At 40.4% G+C, this 18,900-nt stretch overlaps 1 protein-coding gene across 2 annotated transcripts in view; it reads left to right on the top strand.

Annotated features, from left to right (window-relative positions):
* Positions 1-4,287: 4,287 nt before the first annotated feature.
* Positions 4,288-18,900, top strand: part of BUB1B (BUB1 mitotic checkpoint serine/threonine kinase B) — a 57,647-nt gene continuing 43,034 nt past the window's right edge. The window contains exons 1-5 of one of the 2 annotated variants that reach the window (XM_029239608.1): positions 4,288-4,550; positions 7,111-7,257; positions 13,759-13,818; positions 14,179-14,323; positions 18,261-18,457. In XM_029239608.1, coding sequence (XP_029095441.1) covers positions 4,516-4,550; positions 7,111-7,257; positions 13,759-13,818; positions 14,179-14,323; positions 18,261-18,457 — 584 coding nt within the window. In that variant the 5' untranslated portion in view covers positions 4,288-4,515. The remainder of the gene's footprint in view (positions 4,551-7,110; positions 7,258-13,758; positions 13,819-14,178; positions 14,324-18,260; positions 18,458-18,900) is intronic. The other variant, XR_003796091.1, reaches the window with a different exon arrangement.

Below are 18,900 nucleotides of genomic sequence, written 5' to 3'. Positions count from 1 at the left end.
AGGCAACACGTCCTGAAGACCTCTGTGGAGAAAGGAAGCTTGTGTGGTTTTGATCTGGCTCAAGAGCCTGGGGTTCTTATCACTGGCATGTTCAAGCCCAGGAGTGAACCTGGGATTCTGAAATGTGAAGAGTTCCTCTAACGTTGCTCTAGAAGTGGCCCAAATTCAGGTTTCCCACTGGCCCTCAGTCTCAGAATTGTTTTAAGAAAGGAAGAATGTTGACCAGTCCTGAGAGGACCCACACCTCCAAGCAAGGACCAAAAAAGGACAGCTTTCAGGGGAAAAGGTGGAGGTGGCAGCAGAGGACAGAAAGCTTGTTACCTCACTTAATTCCCTGAATCACCTCACATCTAGCCATGGCCACGTCTCACTGTACAGTCCAAACATTTCCATGCTTGGCTCCCAAACTAAGTTGTTTCCACTCATCTCATCCTGTCTCAGCCTGGGGGCCTCTGACCTCTGACCATTTCTTGGAAAAGCAGCACATAGCCCAGATCCGCAGAATGTCTCCCACAGCTGGGCCCCTCAGAATGTCAGAAGCAAACTTTCCACGGTCTGCACCAGGCCCCAGGAGGCAACGTCTGAGAGAGGGAGCGAGGAAGCTTGCCAGGTGTACAAGCAATGGGAGGTGGGGTACCCACGCCTACACACTCCATCCTCCTGTCAGTTTCCCATATTGGTTGGCTCTGCCAAGTGCCATCCCAGGTGTTGTCCCCCTGTCATGGTATCAATACCTCCTCGAATAAGGACAGACCAGGACATAACTCATTCCTCAAGCCTCAATGTTATGGAGCCACATGAACATGAGTAATGAAAATTCCACTGGCTCTTCCATAGGATCTCCAGGCCCAGGGTCATGGCTAGCACACACAGTGCTTTGTGTGAATTAGGAAAAGGAGGCCCCTCTGGGCAGATGAATTTTTTAAAGTGCCTACTCTGAGCGAATGAAGCAGGAAAAAGTGTCTCCATTCATGCCTCTGGCCAGGCACTCTTGGGTGTGGCATAAATTGAACAACTATACATGCAGCCCTGAATCAGCCTCCCTTTCAAAGCCTCCCCCAGGTCATCTGGGTGTTTTCCAGAGCTCTGGTGCTCACAAACCAGTCCATTCCCCACTGCAACCAACCAGTATCTGCCATGCTCTTCCTTTCCTGCTCTAGCTTCCTGGCTGATGGCCTCTACCTCTGAGGCCACTGGAGGGTCTGTCCCCTCTGCTGCATCCTGCTGTGAGGGTGCTGATGACCGGGTTCAGGAGTGGCCTCCCAGTGTTCTCAGAACGGCCAGAACTTGAGATGCTGGAGCTGGGCTGTACCCTTGGCACCTGGGCATGAAGACAGTGCTGGTGGAGCCCAGCATCACACAGTACCAACTTCTACAGCCTCTGCCTACCAGCCCTCTCTCTACGAGGCCAGGGCTCCTTGGGGTCAGGCCAAGGAAGGGTCGCTGCTCAAGACAGATATCAAGTGACCCTCCCCATTCCAGTTCTCCCCAAGTCCGCGGTTCCACTGTTCTTATTCCTCAAAAGCACACAAAATTGCCTGCCAGGGGCCCCACCCACTGTTTTTTGGAAATATCTAACATGTTAGGGTAAGTGGAGGCTCCCACTCCGTATGATGCTGGTTTCCTCCCCCAGAATTTGGCACCCAGAAGCTGACGTTTATTAAACATAAACTTGGGTTGAATGAATTAAACATAAATTACGGTTGAATCCCTTAATTTAGAGCTTAGGTTTGTGGCGCCCAGAGTACTGGGCTTGAAGTAAGAAGCTGGCAGCATTCAGATCCTACTCTGTTCTTCCTTAATAGCTGACTCTCATCGACACTTTACTTCCTTGAGGTTGAATCAGCTCATGTGCAAATTGAGCACAATGATGAATATTTGGGAACCTTCTAGATTCTCCAAGACCTTCCTGGAGCACAAAACTCTGGTCAGGCTAATTCCAGGGCAAAAGAGCCTAATTTTGTACTTCTTATTAGCAACACAGCTTATTTAGCTCTACATCTTAACTTGTATCTTAACAGCCCTGCCATATGACTGCTTCTGTTCTCAGCTTGTGGTCCATTCTGACCTTTTGGTCCTTTTCTGCAAGATGCAGAAAAGTTGATAACTGATATCTTCTTGTTCAGTATGTATATTTTTTACATATATCAGTGTGGAAATTCTGGGTCAGGCAATTTCCAATGATTTGAGAAGACCCATGAAAAGTAGGGTGGTTCTGCAGAAAAGCAAAGACAGAGTTCAGAAAGAAGTTTCCATGGAACTGGAGAGAGACCCAGCTCCTAGGAGATTCCCTAATACCCTGTAATAACAGCTACTGTGAGATGCAACTAGGCAGCAGCCAGTAGCCTCCAGCCTTGGGACTAATGCATCTTTTCACCCTTCACCTCCCTTCCTCTTGGCAACACAAGATGGTTTGGATTATTATGCCTCCTTCTCATTGGTTCTTCTACCTCATCACTGGTAAATAAAAGACGCAGCTGCTGCTCTGATTGGCTGATCTGTTGCTGGGGTAAAGGCCAGCTTGGTGATGCTGCTTTGCCAGATGTGGTCTCCTTCAGGCCCTGAACACACACACCCTCATTCGGTCTCTCTTGACCTTCCTCCCACCCCCAGATAGTCCCTCTCTCTTCCTGTGGTTGCACAGTAAACAAGCAGTTCGTCCAAGGGTTCCCTGGAGACCCAGAGGTTTTCATCTTTGTAGCGTTTAGCCTGCTAAAGTAGGACTTTGCATAACCCATGAAGGCAAAGTTGGGGAAAATTAGCCTTTGACAATCAAGAACACACACATCTCCACAAGACCAAGCAAGAGATCATAGATTTTGACACCTAAATCCCTCTAACAGCCACTGATGCACATAGGTATGGCTTTGCATATAAATGGGTGAAAATGAGAGTCCCCAACAGCTACCAGTTCCCACTGTACCTGAAATTCCACCATTAAGATTTATTCCGTTATGAATTTTCTTCTCCTGGGACCTACTGTTAAAACACAAAGAGCTCCAAATCTGTTCTGAAAGATGTGTGAAAAGGTTTATGGTCAAATAAGTTTAGAGATGCCAACATATTTTAGCACTCCCTGTGGCAGGCAGAATAATGGCCCCCAAAGACGTGCATTCCTAATCCACGGAACCTGTGAATATGTCAACTTACATGACGAAAGAAACTTAGCAGGTATGATTAAGGTTCAGGACCCTGAGACAGTTTATATGGATGGGCCCAATATAATTACATGAGTCCTTCAAAGCAGAGAGATTTTCCTGACTGTGGTCAGGGAAAGAGATGTGATGACAGTCACTGGGTCAGAGAGATGCTATGCTGTTGGCTTTGAAGATGGAGGATGGGGGACACAAGCTAAAGAATGAATGTTTCTAAAAACTGGAAAAAAAGAAACAAATTCTCCTGAAGGGCTTCCAGAAACAAAGTCCTGCCAACACCTTGTTTAGTGTGAAACTCGAGTCTAATTTCTGACTTACCAAATTGCAAAGTAATAAATTTGTGATGTTTTAAGCTGCTAAGTTTATGGTAATTTGTTAGAGCAGCATTAGAAGATGGAGTACACCCCCTCCCTCAGAGATTCATGGTGTGCTTTAGCTATTAAGGGCTCTAGAGAGCCTTTCAGGACTCCAGTGTAGCTGGGCTTGTTCAGCTTCCCAGCTACATCTGAGGCTACCATAGTTTCTTCCTTAGGAAATCAGAACAGTGGAGGTTGGTCTGCTGAAGGGGAAAAGAGGTAAAACCTAGGGAGCTGTGGAATGGCTGCATTTTCTGTCTGGGACTACGCATCAGAGAAAGCAACGCAATATCACCGCATTATAGACGAGGAAAATCAAAGGTCAGAGAGATTATGTGGCTTGCCTAAGGTTGCACATTTGGTACGATTCTTACAGAACTAGAATCCGGCTTTTCTCAGTTCAAGGGTGGGGCAGGAAACAGCTGGGTCAGAGCCGCCCTAAGAGCTCAGGACATGTGTGAAACTTGGGGCAGAGGGGTGGTCATAGCCTGGCCAGCCACCCCAGAATAAAGTCAGGCCAAGCGCAAGCACTCAAAGATATCTCACTATGCTCATGACATCAGAGAATCCTGGTGCTTAAAATGTCCCTCGCTAGGCTCAAAGATTAGCTCTAGAGCCTGGACGCAGAGAGCACCTGGAGAGAATTTACACCTGGACAGCCACAGTCCCCCGGAAACTACCACTCCCACTATGCACCGCGACAGCGTGGACTAAACCTGGGATAAACTACAAGTCCCAGAATTCCTTGTGTGGGAGGCGCGAGCGCGGAGGAGCGGAGGGGCGTAGCACGTTGTCGGCGCGGGACCGTTAAATTTGAAACTTGGCGGCTGGACGTGAGGGCTTGAGGTGGCTGGTTCGCGAGGGAGTCAGGTGCGTGGTTTTTTCGGGAGCGCCCTCCGGTCGCTTCAGTACGTCGAAGGGCAGGTTGCAGAAGGACGCCCAGGCGGTCTGCGGCCCTGAAGAAAGGCCCTCGGCAGGACGAGGCCCTGAGCCGGGAATGCAGGATGGCGGCGATGCAGAAGGAAAGGGGTGCTCCGAGGTAGGTACCGGAGAAGGGCGGCCGGGAGCTGGGCCTGCGAGCCCCGCGGGTGCCTGGCAGGTGACAGAGGCTTCGCTCAGAGCAGCCCAGGAGAGCACCGGCACGGTCAGGAGAAGAGCAGGCCCGGCCGGATCCTCCTCCCTGCTGGAGTCGGACGCAAGCGGTGTAGGTGAAAGCGCAGAGCAGGGTTAGCACCGACCTCAGTGGGGTGAGGGCGCGTGAAAATCATGCTGCATCCTGCTTCAAAGCCAAGGAGGCTGTGGGACGCCAGGGGTCCAAAGAGCTTGGAATTTGTCGTGTGTTCTGTGTTGGTATCTCAGCCCAGACGTTTGCTGGCTCTTTGACCTTGGACACGTCTTAATATGGAAAACGCTGCTGTTAACGCTACCATGCCGGGTTCTGGGAGAATTAAGAGTAGCTGTAAAGCAACTGCCTCCAAGTAAGTGCTCAGCACATGGTGGGTGCTAGCATTAAGCTAGTAGCATAGTTAGAAATCTAAAAAGCCCTTGTCTGCATGCTGGCTGCTCTTCCTTATTTATACATATATAAGCTCTTACTCCTACCCTCCTGAAGCTTAAGTTCTGGGGTGGGATGAGGGTAGGGGCAACAGACAATAAACAAGATAAATAAACTAAAAGTTAGATGGTGGTCGGTACTAAAAAAAAAAATAAATAAAACATTTGGGGGGTGCAATTTTCGATAGTTTTGAACTGAGGGCCTCACTGAGAAGGTGTCATTTGGGTCAAGACTTGAAGGAAACTCAAGAGCTAGTCCTGCATAGATCTGGCGGCGGGGGCGGGGAAGTACAAAGGCTGGTGGGTGAGAGTTGCAGGAGGGAGGTGCACTGGGCCAGTATCTGGAGCAGAATGAACCAGAGTAAAAGGAAGCGAAGTAAAAAAGGTGAGGATGCAGGCATTGTAAGGACTTGGCTTTTACTCTGTAGTTGAAAGTTATTGGAAGGTTTTGAACAGAGGAGAGACATGATCTGACATGTGTTTAAATGGGATCACTTTGGCTGCAGTGTTGAAAAGACTAAAGGTAGAAAAGGGTGGAAGCAGGGAGACCGGTTTAGAGGTTATTGAAATATTCCAGGCAAGAGAAGATGGTGGCCTGAGTCAGGCTGGAGACAGTGGAGATGGTGAGAAGAGATTAATTTCTGGATATGTTTTGAAGGTAGAACCAACAGGACTCGCTGAGTGACTGGCGGGGTGGGTGGTGGGTGAGTGGAGTGTCAAGGTTAGCATTAAGAATTTTGACTTGAGCAACTGGAAAAATGAAATTGCCATTTATTTGAGATGAGGGAAGGACCAGGTCTTTGAGGAGGCAAGAGGAGGAGGAGGAGGGATGGAGGAAGCAATCCAGCTCAGTTTTGGATACTATTTAATAGAGATAATGGGCTTCCCTGGTGGCGCAGTGGTTGAGAGTCTGCCTGCCGATGCAGGGGACACGGGTTCGTGCCCCGGTCCGGGAAGATCCCACATGCTGCGGAGTGGCTGGGCCCATGAGCCATGGCCGCTGAGCCTGCGCGTCCGGAGCCTGTGCTCCGCAACGGGAGAGGCCACAACAGTGAGAGGCCCGCGTACCACACACACACAAAAAAAATAGAGATAGTTTAATTGCTATTTTAAGAGCAGGAGAAGAAATTTAGATGAACTTAGGAAATATTTAATCAGTGCTAACTAGTGTTAGATACTATATTAGAGCATGAGAAAATAAAAATAAATGACATGGCCCTTACATTTACAGGATTCACACAAAATAGTTAAAAAGATATGAGTAGTTACAACCTAAATTATTATTAATCACTTACAGTTTACTTTCTTTTTTTTTTTTTTTTCAGTTTACTTTCTTGAAGGAAGTTTTCAGCTCTCATCTAGACTGAGGTCTCACATAACTTTCACTTTGTTTTGAAGAATAGTGCCTATCTGTTTTAAACCCAGAGATAGTGTCTCTCAGCCAGAAGTAAGCTTCTCTTCGACCATTGCAGAGCTCTGAAGTTCAGAGTACATACCCTTTGTAGTGATTACCTCCAAAAACCTTTTGGGGATTCCCCCCATAGAATTGGTAGAATTGGGGGAGCCATTTGTGACCAGTAAGCTGTATTTTTGTCTGCTTCTGCTCTTGGCTACCCGTATACATAAACTTCAGTTTTAAGTCATCAGTTGAAACATGGGGTGTTAGTCTGATAAACACGTTGCTAATTTTAAATTAAACTAGATGATGCATTCAGTGTAGGCATCGAACTGCTTTTTGTCTACCTAGCCAAATTTATAATACTTTTTTCCCTTCTTTTCTTCCTGCCATAAACTTTCTTCTTATAATATTGTTCACAATATCCTAGCTATGTTCTCTCTTCCATTAGGCAATAGTACAGCTGTAAACTTGGAAACCAGGTCACAGAAAGGCTCCGAAGCTTAGGAGTATAATAACACTACTAATGTGCCAACCCACTATATTCAACCCAAAGATCATGATCACTTTTCTGAAAACATTTACAATAACCTAGTGTTATAGTAACTCAGTGTTGGTATGAGATTTACTTTTGTTTCCCTCTTCGCAGTGAAGTCATGTCCTTGGAGGGAGATGAATGGGAGCTGAGTAAAGAAAATGTCCAACCTTTAAGGCAGGGGCGGATCATGTCCACACTTCAGGGAGCACTGGCACAGAAAGAATCTGCCTGTAACACTACTCTTCAGCAACAGAAAAGGTATGTAGAATGGTTGGGGCTCAACCTGTCATCATTTATCCCCAGTTTGGTAGGTAATGTGGGTGTGGACCCGTGCAGTATGGCATGAGGAGTACTAAACTACTCTTCAAAAGCTGGTAGGATGAGAATCTGTTCCTCTCCTGCTTTCTCGTCACACAACAGCTATCTAAAGATCTCCTCAAGTGCACTTAAGAACAAGAGCTATAGGATTTCATTTCATTGTGGAGCAGCCAAACTCTTGTATCAATAGAAATATTTCTCATACAGGGGGAACTGATAAGTAAAGCAAGTATCATTTTACAATATTTCACAAAAGTATTATGTCATTCTGGATCCCTAAACAGAATGAACTCTTTGAGAGTAATCAGTTAATGAAATTGCTTCTTTGGATTCTGAGTACTGAGGGAGAGTGAATCTGCTATCTTTTATGTGTACTCAATTATTAACTTTCTAGGAAAGTATTTTCGAGAATGTGCCAGAAAGAAATAGTGGTCTCCAAAGAAAATGTAAACCTCAGAGAAACTGAATTTAACAAACTCAGGATAATGAAAAGCTGAAAAATACCACTACATCATTCAAATGGACCTTGCTCTCCTCTGACAAATGTTTTGATAAATATACTTTTTTCAAAAAAGTAAAGTATCAGTTTCTACCATCAATCTCATGACAAAATTCTGATATTATAGGCAAATTATCATATTTTTTATAGATACTTTATTTATTTTATTAATTTTTTTGGACGTGCCACGTGGCATGCGGGATGTTAGTTCCCCCACCAGGGATCCACCCCACAACCCCTGCAGTGTACGCGCGGAGTCTTAACCACAGGATGGCCAGGGAAGTCCCCAAATTATCATAACTTTGATAGAACGTGATGAATATCCTTGTTCATCTCTTTGGATCTTTAAAAGCATTGAATTTTATGGTTTTGTTTCACAGATGGTGTTCTATTCTTAAAGCTTCTTGGTTCTGTGACGTTGTGCTAGTTTTTCCACGTCACTAACTACTCTTCCTTTTTTCTTGTTGGCTTCCTACTGCATTTTATCTAAGCCTCTGTTCTTTGTCCTCCGTTCTCATTCCATATTCAAATTTTCCAGGATTGTTTAACTACTATTTACATCTCTTACTTGCCTTCTATCGATAAATGTCTTTTTATCTACCTGTAACATATAATTAGATAAATGTTTTACTAATATATTAAATACTGAATCTTTTCTCTCATAAATGACCTATCTTTTTCTACTCCATTTTGATTAATGGTACCAAAACTCATCTAAATGATCTTACCTCACTGCCCTCTCACTCTAATTTTATTTAGTCAATTACTAAGGATTTGTGGTTTTTAATTTTTATTTACTTATTTATTTTTTGCGGTACGCGGGCCTCTCACTGTTGTGGCCTCTCCCGTTGTGGAGCACAGGCTCCAGACACACAGGCTCAGCGGCTATGGCTCACGCGCCCAGCCGCTCCGCGGCATGTGGAATCTTCCCGGACCGGGGCACGAAGCCGTGTCCCCTGCATCGGCAGGCAGACTCCCAACCACTGCGCCACCAGGGAAGCCCATGTGATTGTTATTTTTAAAGTATAATTTACATGCAGTGAAATGCTCAGATTTTTAGTTAGTTTTAAGACATTTCAAGACACAGAACATTTTTATTACCTCAGAAGGTTCTCTCATGCCCCTTCCCAATCAATCTTCCTCTCCCTCATGAAGCAACCAGTGATTAGATTTCTATCACCATAGGTTATTTTTGTTTATTCTAGAATTTTATATAAATGGAATCCTACAGTTCTTTCAGTGTGTTTTTTAGCCTTTTTCATGTTGCATGTATCAGTAGATTTTTCCTTTTTATTACTGAGTAGTATTCCATTTGTTTATCCATTCAGTTGATGGACAAGTAGATTCTTTCCAATTATGTGCTTTATGAATAAAGCTGCTATGGACATTCTTGCATAAGGCGTTCTGTGGACATAGATTTTCATTTCTCTCGGAATAGAATTGCTAGGTCATAGAATAAATGTATGTTTAATTTTTTAAGAAACTGCTGGTTTTCCAAGGAGGTTGTAACATTTTACACTCCTATCAGCCATGTATGAGGATCTATTTGCTCCACATCCACTCCCATATTTGATGTGGTCATTTATTTTCATTTTAACCATTCTGGTGGGTGTATAATAGTATCTCATTATGGTTTTGCTTCCCATCTCCCAGGTGACTAATGATGGTGAGCACTTTTTCACTTGCTTGTTGGTCTTTTATATATCTTCTTTTGTGGTGCATTTGTTTAGATATTTGGCCTAGTTTTAAAATTGGATTGCAGGAGTTCTTTATATAGTCTTATCAAATGTATGTGTTACAAATATTTTCTCCCAGTCCATGGCTATCTATTTTCTTGGTGGTATTTTTTGACAAGCAAAAGTTTTTTATTTTTGTTTTATTTTTGAATTTTATTTATTTTTTATACAGCAGGTTCTTATTAGTTATCCATTTCATACATATTAGTGTATATATGTCCATCCCAATCTCATCCCACCACCCCCACCACCACTTTCCCCCCTTGGTGTCCATACGTTTGTTCTCTACACCTGTGTCTCTATTTCTGCCTTGCAAACCGGTTCATCTGTACCATTTTACTAGGTTCCACATATATGTGTTAATATACGATATTTGTTTTTCTCTTTCTGACTTACTTCACTCTGTATGACAGTGTCTAGAGCCATCCACGCCTCTACAAATGACCCAATTTTGTTCCTTTTTCTAGCTGAGTAATATTCCATTGTATATATGTACCACATCTTCTTTATCCATTCGTCTGTTGATGGGCATTTAGGTTGCTATCATGACCTGACTATTGTAAATAGTGCTGCAGTGAACATTGGGGTGCATGTCTCTTTTTGAATTATGGTTTTCTCTGGGTATATGCCCAGTAGTGGGATTGCTGTGTCATATGGTAGTTCTATTTTTAGGTTTTCAAGGAACCTCCATACTGTTCTCTATAGTGGCTGTATCAATTTACATTCCTACCAACAGTGCAGGAGGGTTCCCTTTTCTCCACACCCTCTCCAGCATTTACTGTTTGTAGATTTTCTGATTACGCCCATTCTAACTGGTGTGAGGTGATACCTCATTGTAGTTTTGGTTTGCATTTCTCTAATAATTAGTGATGTTGAGCAGCTTTTCATGTGCTTCTTGGCCATCTGTATATCTTCTTTGGAGAAATGTCTATTTAGGTCTTCTGCCCATTTTTGGATTGGGTTGTTTGTTTTTTTAATATTGAGCGGCATGAGCTGTTTATATATTTGGGGGATTAATCCTTTGTCCGTTGATACGTTTGCAAATATTTTTTCCCATTCTGAGGGTTGTCTTTTCATCTTGTTTGTAGTTTTCTTTGCTTTGCAAAAGCTTTGAAGTTTCAATTGGTCCCATTTGTTTATTTTTGTTTTTATTTCCATTACTCTAGGAGGTGGATCAAAAAAGATCTTGCTGTGATTTATGTCAGAGTGTTCTTCCTATGTTTTCCTCTAAGAGTTTTATAGTGTCCAGTCTTACATTTAGGTCTCTAATCCATTTTGAGTTTATTTTTGTGTATGGTGTTAGGGAGTATTCTAATTTCATTCTTTTACATGTAGCTGTCCAGTTTTCCCAGCACCACTTATTGAAGAGACTGTCTTTTCCCCATTGTATATCCTTTTCCCCATTGTGCTTCCTTTGTCATAGATTAGTTGACCATAGGTGCGTGGGTTTATCTCTGGGCTTTCTATCCTGTTCCATTGATCTATATTTCTGTTTTTGTGTCAGTACCATATGACAAGAAGAAGTTTTTAATTTTTTTTTTTTTTTGGCTGCATTTGGTCTCTGTTGCTGCACGCGGACTTTCTCTAGCTGCAGAGAGCGGGGACTACTCTTCGTTGAGATGCGTGGGCTTCTCATTGCAGTGGCCTCTCTTGTTGCGGAGCACAGGCTCTAGGCGCGCAGGCTCAGTAGTTGTGGCTCGCGAGCTCTAGAGCACAGGCTCAGTAGTTGTGGCGCAGGGGCTTTGTTGCTCCGCAGCAAGTGGGATCTTCCCAGAACAGAGCTCGAACTCGTGTCCCCTGCATTGGCAGGTGGATTCTTAACCACTGTGCCACCAGAGAAGTCCAGAAGTTTTTAATTTTGATGAAGTTTAATTAATTAGTGTCTTTCTTTTAGTGCGTCTTGTATCTTCTCTAGGAAATCTTTTCCTGCCCCAAAGGTGCAAAGATATTCTCCTGTGATTTCTTCTAACTTTATTGTTTTAGCTTTTATGTTTAAATTTATCCTTGAGTATGGTGTGAGGTTGGAGTAAAAGGTCTTCTGCATCCACCCCCACCCCCACCCCCACCCCCACGTGAATATCTAGTTGTTCTGCCTCCATTTGTTGAAGAGATTATTTTTTTCTTTCCCCATTGAATTGCTTTGGGGCTCTTGTCAAAAATCATTTGACTGTATATGTGTGGATCATTTCTGAGCTCTCTATTCTGTTCCGTTGATCTAATTGTCTTTCTTTTCACCAATTATATATTGTCTTGATTAGCTTTATATAGTAAAGACTAGAATCAGGTAGCGTGAGTTCTCCAACTCTTGTTCTTTTTCAAAATTGTTTTGGCTATTCTTGGTCCTTTGCCTTTCCAAATTTTAAAATCATCTTGTCAGTTTCTAGAAAAGAGACTGCTGGGATTTGGGTTAGATTGCATTGAATCCATAGATAAATTTGGAGGATTGCTGATTTTTATCAGTAGTATACATAATTGTGTCACCTTAGCTACATAATTGTGTACCCTTTTTTAATTTTTCCTTTTCTTATAGCGTTGTTACAACCCAGGGTTCTTGGACTCTTTAATCAATAGAAATTGATAAGGGGCCAGACCAGAAATTCAGGCAAGGCTTTATTGGGACTCGTGCTGCAGGGAGCAAAAACAAATAATAGGTTCCCCTGAGCTGGGGCAAGCTGGTTTCTTAAATGGGGTGAGGGTAGGAGTGGGTCCAAGGGTTGGGCCAGAGGGGTGACTTGGGTGATCGGCCCCACCCCCTTGGTGGTGCTGTGTGCAGGGATTATTAGCAGTACTCTGCTTTTGTTCCTGAAACCTCAGAAGTGGTGGGTTTTGGGTCTTTTTGGATCTTTTTGTTCATAATTTGCCCCAACTGCAAATGTACACAGTTATTTTTAGTCCCTTATAGTTTCTTTGTATTCTGTTGCACAAGGAGACTTTTGTCCAGGTGCCAGCACTGCGGCAAAGGGTCCCAGGTCCCAGCCTGTCTCAGTGTTACCTGATTAGTCTTTTTGAAATCTTTACTTACCATATTCAAGATACTCTCCAATTGAAGAACCACTAGTGGCTTGAACAGGTAGAATCCAAACTCTTTAAATTTACATTTAAAGCATTCCCTTCTTACCTCTCCAGATACCTCCATTTATTCCCAATACTGACTTTATGTTATAGCTTAATTCCCTCTGGGTTAACTGTCCCATTTTGACAATTTTATTCAGTACTGATTTCCCTCTTTCTTGGAAAATTCCCTTTTTCTTTCAAATCTTATGGTTCCTTCAGAGTCACACCTTCTAAGATTGCTTCTATGATACCTCCTTTTGACTTCATAAAGCCTTTACTATCCATTCTTGGCAATTGTAATATACTGCTCTGTATTATTAATTTTTCATTTATGTATTGTCTTTCTTATTAGGGCATACATTCCTTTGTGTCAGGGACTATTCTTTATGTCAAACATAACCCCTTATACAGTTTTTATTGATTAAGCATTTATCTAAATTGTGGTTTATTACCCAATACTTCCCCCCTATTCTAACTGGTCAGTCTTAACTTAGTCTTAGCCCTCTGCTTTCCCAGCTCTTTACAAAGTCATATTTCACACTTTCTCTGAAGCATTCCTCCAATTTATATGTGGTTTAATTCTTCTCTGACTAATGTTACCCATGGAATTTTTCTTTAAGATTCTTATTTCTATATATATCTGTATGTGTGTGTGTTTAGTTTTTTTTCAGTGCTATCAGATACATATAAAATAATAGCTGTCATTTATTGAGTACTTACTATGTCTAAACACTACACTTAAGACTAGTCAACCTAATAAGATAGATAGTATTATTATCCCCATTTTATAGATGAGGAAACTGAAAACAGTTTAAATAGCTTTTATAATGTTACTCAGCTAGTGATTACTGGAGCTGCATTGGAACCTAGGGAGTCTTGTTCCAGAGATTTAAACTGCTGTGTAATACTTCTTTTCTGTATGTTGTCTTGGAATTTCTCTAATTTCTGTATATTTTATCTCTTCTGTTATATTATCAGGCAGAATCCTGATTGTTTCTATTCTTTTTCTTTCTGTTTAATAAGCCCTCAAACTCCAGTGCAGTTATGTAGGTTGATATTAAACACTTAATAATGAATAAAAATGAAGGTGATACTTGTTCATTTGGCTTTTATCACTATTGCTTATGCTCACATTTTCTGTTTAAATTTCAGGGCATTTGAATCTGAAATTCGATTTTATGCTGGAAATGACCCTCTGGATGTTTGGGACAGGTGAGTCTTTTTATTTAACAAGGGCCATAGAAACTTAACAGGTGAGTCCTTATGGCCATGCATCTCAAACTGGATGTTTTGCAGACACAGATAAGCAGAATAATCATAGTGTATCTTCCTGAGGTGTGACTGTGAGCTATACCTGTCTATCACCATCCGCATTATTTCCCACAGGTATACGTTAGCAATATTTGGAAAAGTTTGAGGTATACAGGCTTAGGGCATGTCATTGAGGACCTCTAAATATACTGGTAAATATATCAGTATATTAGATATTTCTGCTTTAAAAAGTCCAGAATGGGTCTTGGAGCAAGATAATGTTAAACTTGAAAAATATTCTTTTCCTCTCTTCTCATTCAGGTATATTAACTGGACAGAGCAGAACTATCCTCAGGGCGGGAAGGAGAGTAATATGTCAACATTATTAGAAAGAGCTGTAGAAGCGCTACAAGGAGAAAAACGATATTATAATGATCCTCGATTTCTTAGTCTCTGGCTTAAGCTGGTAAGTCTTTCTCAAGTGCCATCTGAGTTTAAAATATTAAACCAAGAGATTTTCTCTAGAGGTATCTTGTACACCAAAAAACTGAGCTGTTCAGTAGATACTAAACATTTAATAAATATTCAATATTTGTTAAATTGTTTCTACTTTAGAGGTGGATTTTACTATAAGGTTTTTTTATCCCTTTAAAAGTGATCATAAGGCCTGTCTTATTTCTCTGTAGGAGTGGGTTATTTATTGATTTTAAACACCATTGGGCCATGCAACTGTACTGGGGGAGGATGTGTAGGAGCCAACACATGGCAGTAGTACGATTGTTTGGGGAAAAGCTTTTGTAGGTGATTCTGGTATCCCTTTCTCCCAGCTTTTGAATCTTCACCATAAAAAAAAAGTGATGTTTATTTTTCATCTGTCTTTGGGTTTCTTTCACCTACTATGTTGCTACAATTAAAAATATTGACCTGACCACTTTGTACTATCTTACTTGACATGTAGTTCTTTTAAGAACACTCTTGAGGATTTTTTTATGAAAATGTCTTTGTAAAAATTATGGCCAGGGTTTCTTAGACATTAATTTCATTGCTTTTATCCTAAAAGAGATTAGAAAATAAGCAAGTGATAAATATTTAGAATAGAATTTTAGATGATAGAATTAGATATTGGATTTAAAAAATTTAAGTAAAATATATTTAAAAATTAAAAATACATTTTTAAAAATTAAAAATTTATTAAAAATAAGTAATTAGATAATTCTAAATAACGGAATATTTACAACCATTGTAATATGATAAAATACTGACACTGGAAATTAACAAGATTTCTGGCTAAAATATATCTCTTGGGGAGGACTTAACTTAAACTTCAAATAGTTACTAATACAGGAAGTTAGGTGAATCCTGAAGATATCATTATCTTGATTTCTGCAGGACATTTGACATATCTTGGCATCCTTATACAAGTTGGTGAAATTACCTTAGGGATAGTAGTTAGGGGAATTTATAACAAAGGATGGCACACAAAGAATTCTAAACAGATTTGTTAGTATGGAGACTGTGGTTCCTGGTGGTATACTAATGGATTTTGTTCTTCATTCTATTCTATATAATATTCTTATGTGTGATTTATTAGAAGGTTGAACTAAATAAACCTCTAAAGTGACTTTTAATCCCATGTTTCTATGACTATATTTAGTTGGAGCTATTAAAAGTAACAATTGGAATAATTTCTCTGTTCACTTATGCTGGTGCTTGGACTGAAAAGCAGTGATTATCATAGAGTAAAAGACATAGTCTAAACCAGTACTCCTGAAAGAATGGTCTGTAGACTGTTCAAGATAAGTACAAAAATTGAGAGTAAGCATTTAGACATTTTGTTAACAGTTTAGCATTGGCACAACATCTAAGCACATCCTCATTTTTCTGGTAACTTCTCTTTTTATTGTATTTTTAAAAAATATCAGTCAGTACCTTGATTTCAATGTGGTGAAACCTTGAACAGGGAACCCAACTGATCCTGACTCAAAAAACTGTAAGACAGTAAACTTGAATTGTTTTATGCTACTAAATTTGTGGTAATTTATGATACACCAATAGATGAATGCAATGGGAAAAAAAAATCAGCGATGGAATGGAAACTTTTAAACACACACACACACACACAACTGTCTCCTTCACCACAGGTAATCTGAGAAGGACTGGTCTAGATAACCGTCAAATTCAAATTATCAGCCCTAGAGTGATCAGCAGTAATTTAAACTTTGCACCTGGAAAATAAGGTCCATATGAAACTATTTTGCTGTCTTTCTTAGTCAAGAGGAGTAAAGGTGGGTTTCTCACACTACTCTTTTGATTTACAGAAAGATTTCTGCAGTCAGAGGGTTTTTTTGTTTTTTTAAAAATTTATTTTATTTTATTTTATTTATTTTTATTTTTGCCTGTGTTGGGTCTTCGTTGCTGCACGCCGGCTTTCTCTACTTGCGGCCAGCAGGGGCTACTCTTCGTTGCAGCACTCTGGCTTCTCATTGTGATGGCTTCTCTTGCTGTGGAGCACGGGCTCTAGGCGCGTGGGCTTCAGTAGTTGTGGCACGCAGGCTCAGTAGTTGTGGCACACGGGCTTAGTTGCTCTGCGGCATGTGGGATCTTCCCGGACCAGGGCTCGAACCCGTGTCTCCTTCATTGGCCACCAGGAAAGCCCCAGTTATTTTTATAAAGGATAACTACAATCTAGCTAAGGAAAAATTTGTTCTTAGAAAATATCCAGTATTTTTAGTTAAAAGTGTAAAATTGTTTTAATTTGGCTTTTTAAGGTTACCAAAAAGGTATGTTTAACTTTTGAATCTATTAATCTCACCATCTTATCCTTTTATTGATATTTATGTTATTTCTTAAGTGATCTCATTCAGCAGTCTGGAATAACCTGATATGTATTGGCTATCCCATGCTGTACCACAGCTATTCAGAAAGCCGTTAACGAAGTGCAGTCAATTTTAAGCTTTATTTATGTAGTAATAGATATCGAGGACTGGATCTTATACTGATAACGCATTGAGAATTATAACTTTGCTTGAAACACCATCACATATGGGAAAACATCTCTAATTCGGATAAGCAGAAAAACTGCATTTACTAAATTACTGCAAAATTAAAGTATAAAATACTAATTGTTTCTGTCAAAGATATAAATGGAGCATTTCATTTTTTCAGCCTTTTTCTACCAGACCCTGGGTAGGGACCTGAATATAGTAGATAGCAATGTTTTCTGCTTTCGTGGAGTTTACTTTTTTGAGGAAGACAGATGGTAAATGAACAGGAGAAAATGTTATCCTCCGCAGTAGTAAAAGAACTCCTAACTAGAACACTGAAATGCTACTTTCTATATGAAAGGAGAAACTTTTAAAAATAAGTATTATCTGTGAAATTATATTTGGGAATAACTGCTAGCATTTTAAATTTGTAAAACCGTCTTAGAAAGCAATTTACTTTTTAACATAGTTCTACTTATAGGAATTTAAGGGAATAATGTAAATTGTGAAAGGCAGTATGCTTAAGGATATTTATTATTCAATTATTTATATTAGGCAAAATTAGAAGTGGTTTATCAAAAAAATAGGGGAATAATTAAATGATGGAAGATCTACTAGATGGAACATTTTTCACCCATTTAAAAATAATAATGAAGAGTAAGTAGCCGCATGGAAAAATGAATGATGCACTATCAAATGGAATAAAAACATTTAATTATGATTAAAACTGTAAAATGACAAAAATCCTTTTATCCTGGGTAAAATGAAATGTGTTCCTTTTTTTCCCTAAGGGAAAAACAAAGACTGAAGAAAATACATAAAACTGTTAGTGGTGTGGGATTTTTAGTGATCCCTCTCTCCTCCCCTTCTTGCTACTAGAATTATCTACATTGTAACTGGTCTTATAAGGTCCCTTCTAAAATATAGGTTTGACCATGTCATTTCTTTGCTTATAGCTCTCCTACCCCAACACATATAACATTGACTATCAAGTATATTTAAAATTGATTAGCTTGACTTTCAAGACTGTTCAGACCTTTTTTTCCCAAACTCCTGTCCTGCCTACACCCCTACAAATTTCTGGTCTTCGGTGTCTTTGCTTATGCTATTTTCTCTGCCTAGAATGCCCTTTGTTTTCCATTGTCTACCTTATGTAAGTCTATTCTTCCTTAAGCGCCACACTCAAATGTCATACCTTCTTAAAGACTTTCCTCCCTATCTCTTTTTCTTACAAATTAATCTCTTTTGTCTATGTTTTAGGTCCTCCCAATATATTCCTTATAACATTGTATTATAATAGATATATTTTTTTCAGTGCGGAAACTACATATAGTATTTCCCGTGATTGTTTGGCACATAATGGACACTCAGTAAGTGAAGAGAAATTGGTTAACTGCTAACACTTTTCATTTGTTACAGGGGCATTTATGCAATGAACCTTTGGATATGTACAGTTATTTACATAACCAAGGAATTGGCATTTCACTTGCTCAATTCTATATCTCATGGGCTGAAGAATATGAAGCTAGAGAAAACTTTAAGAAAGCAGATGTGATATTTCAGGAAGGGATTCAACAGAAGGCTGAACCACTGGAAAGACTGCAGTCCCAGCACCGGTAAACTGCTTCTCTGGAGCTTGTCTTAACTCGTTAAAACTAGTAACAGTCGTTTTGCATCTGAATAAAGTGCTCTCTATGGATTGGCAAGTTAACTTCATTACTCTTCAGTTTTTTAAAAGACATATTTAAATATTTTCCATTTAACATTCTGTAAAATGTACTCTTTGGTGTACAGTTCTATACATTTTCACAAGTGAGTAGAGACATGTAACCATTACCATAATCAAGATATAGAATAATTTCATCACTCCATAGAATTCCCTCACGTTATCCCTTTGTTGTCAACACCTACTCACAATCCCAACCTCTAGCAACCACTGATGTGTTCTCCAGCCCCATAGTTTTGCCTTTTCCATAATGCCATATAAATGGAATCATACAGTATATAGTCTTGATTCTGGCTGCTTTCATTTAGCACAATGCATTTGAGTTGTAAGAGT

The sequence above is a fragment of the Monodon monoceros genome, unplaced genomic scaffold (assembly GCF_005190385.1).
Source record: "Monodon monoceros isolate NGI ecotype Baffin Bay Population unplaced genomic scaffold, NGI_Narwhal_1 Super_Scaffold_21, whole genome shotgun sequence".
Lineage (NCBI taxonomy): Eukaryota > Metazoa > Chordata > Mammalia > Artiodactyla > Monodontidae > Monodon > Monodon monoceros.
The sequence above is the reverse complement of the archived record's forward strand: the minus strand, read 5'-3'. Positions and strand labels throughout refer to the sequence as shown.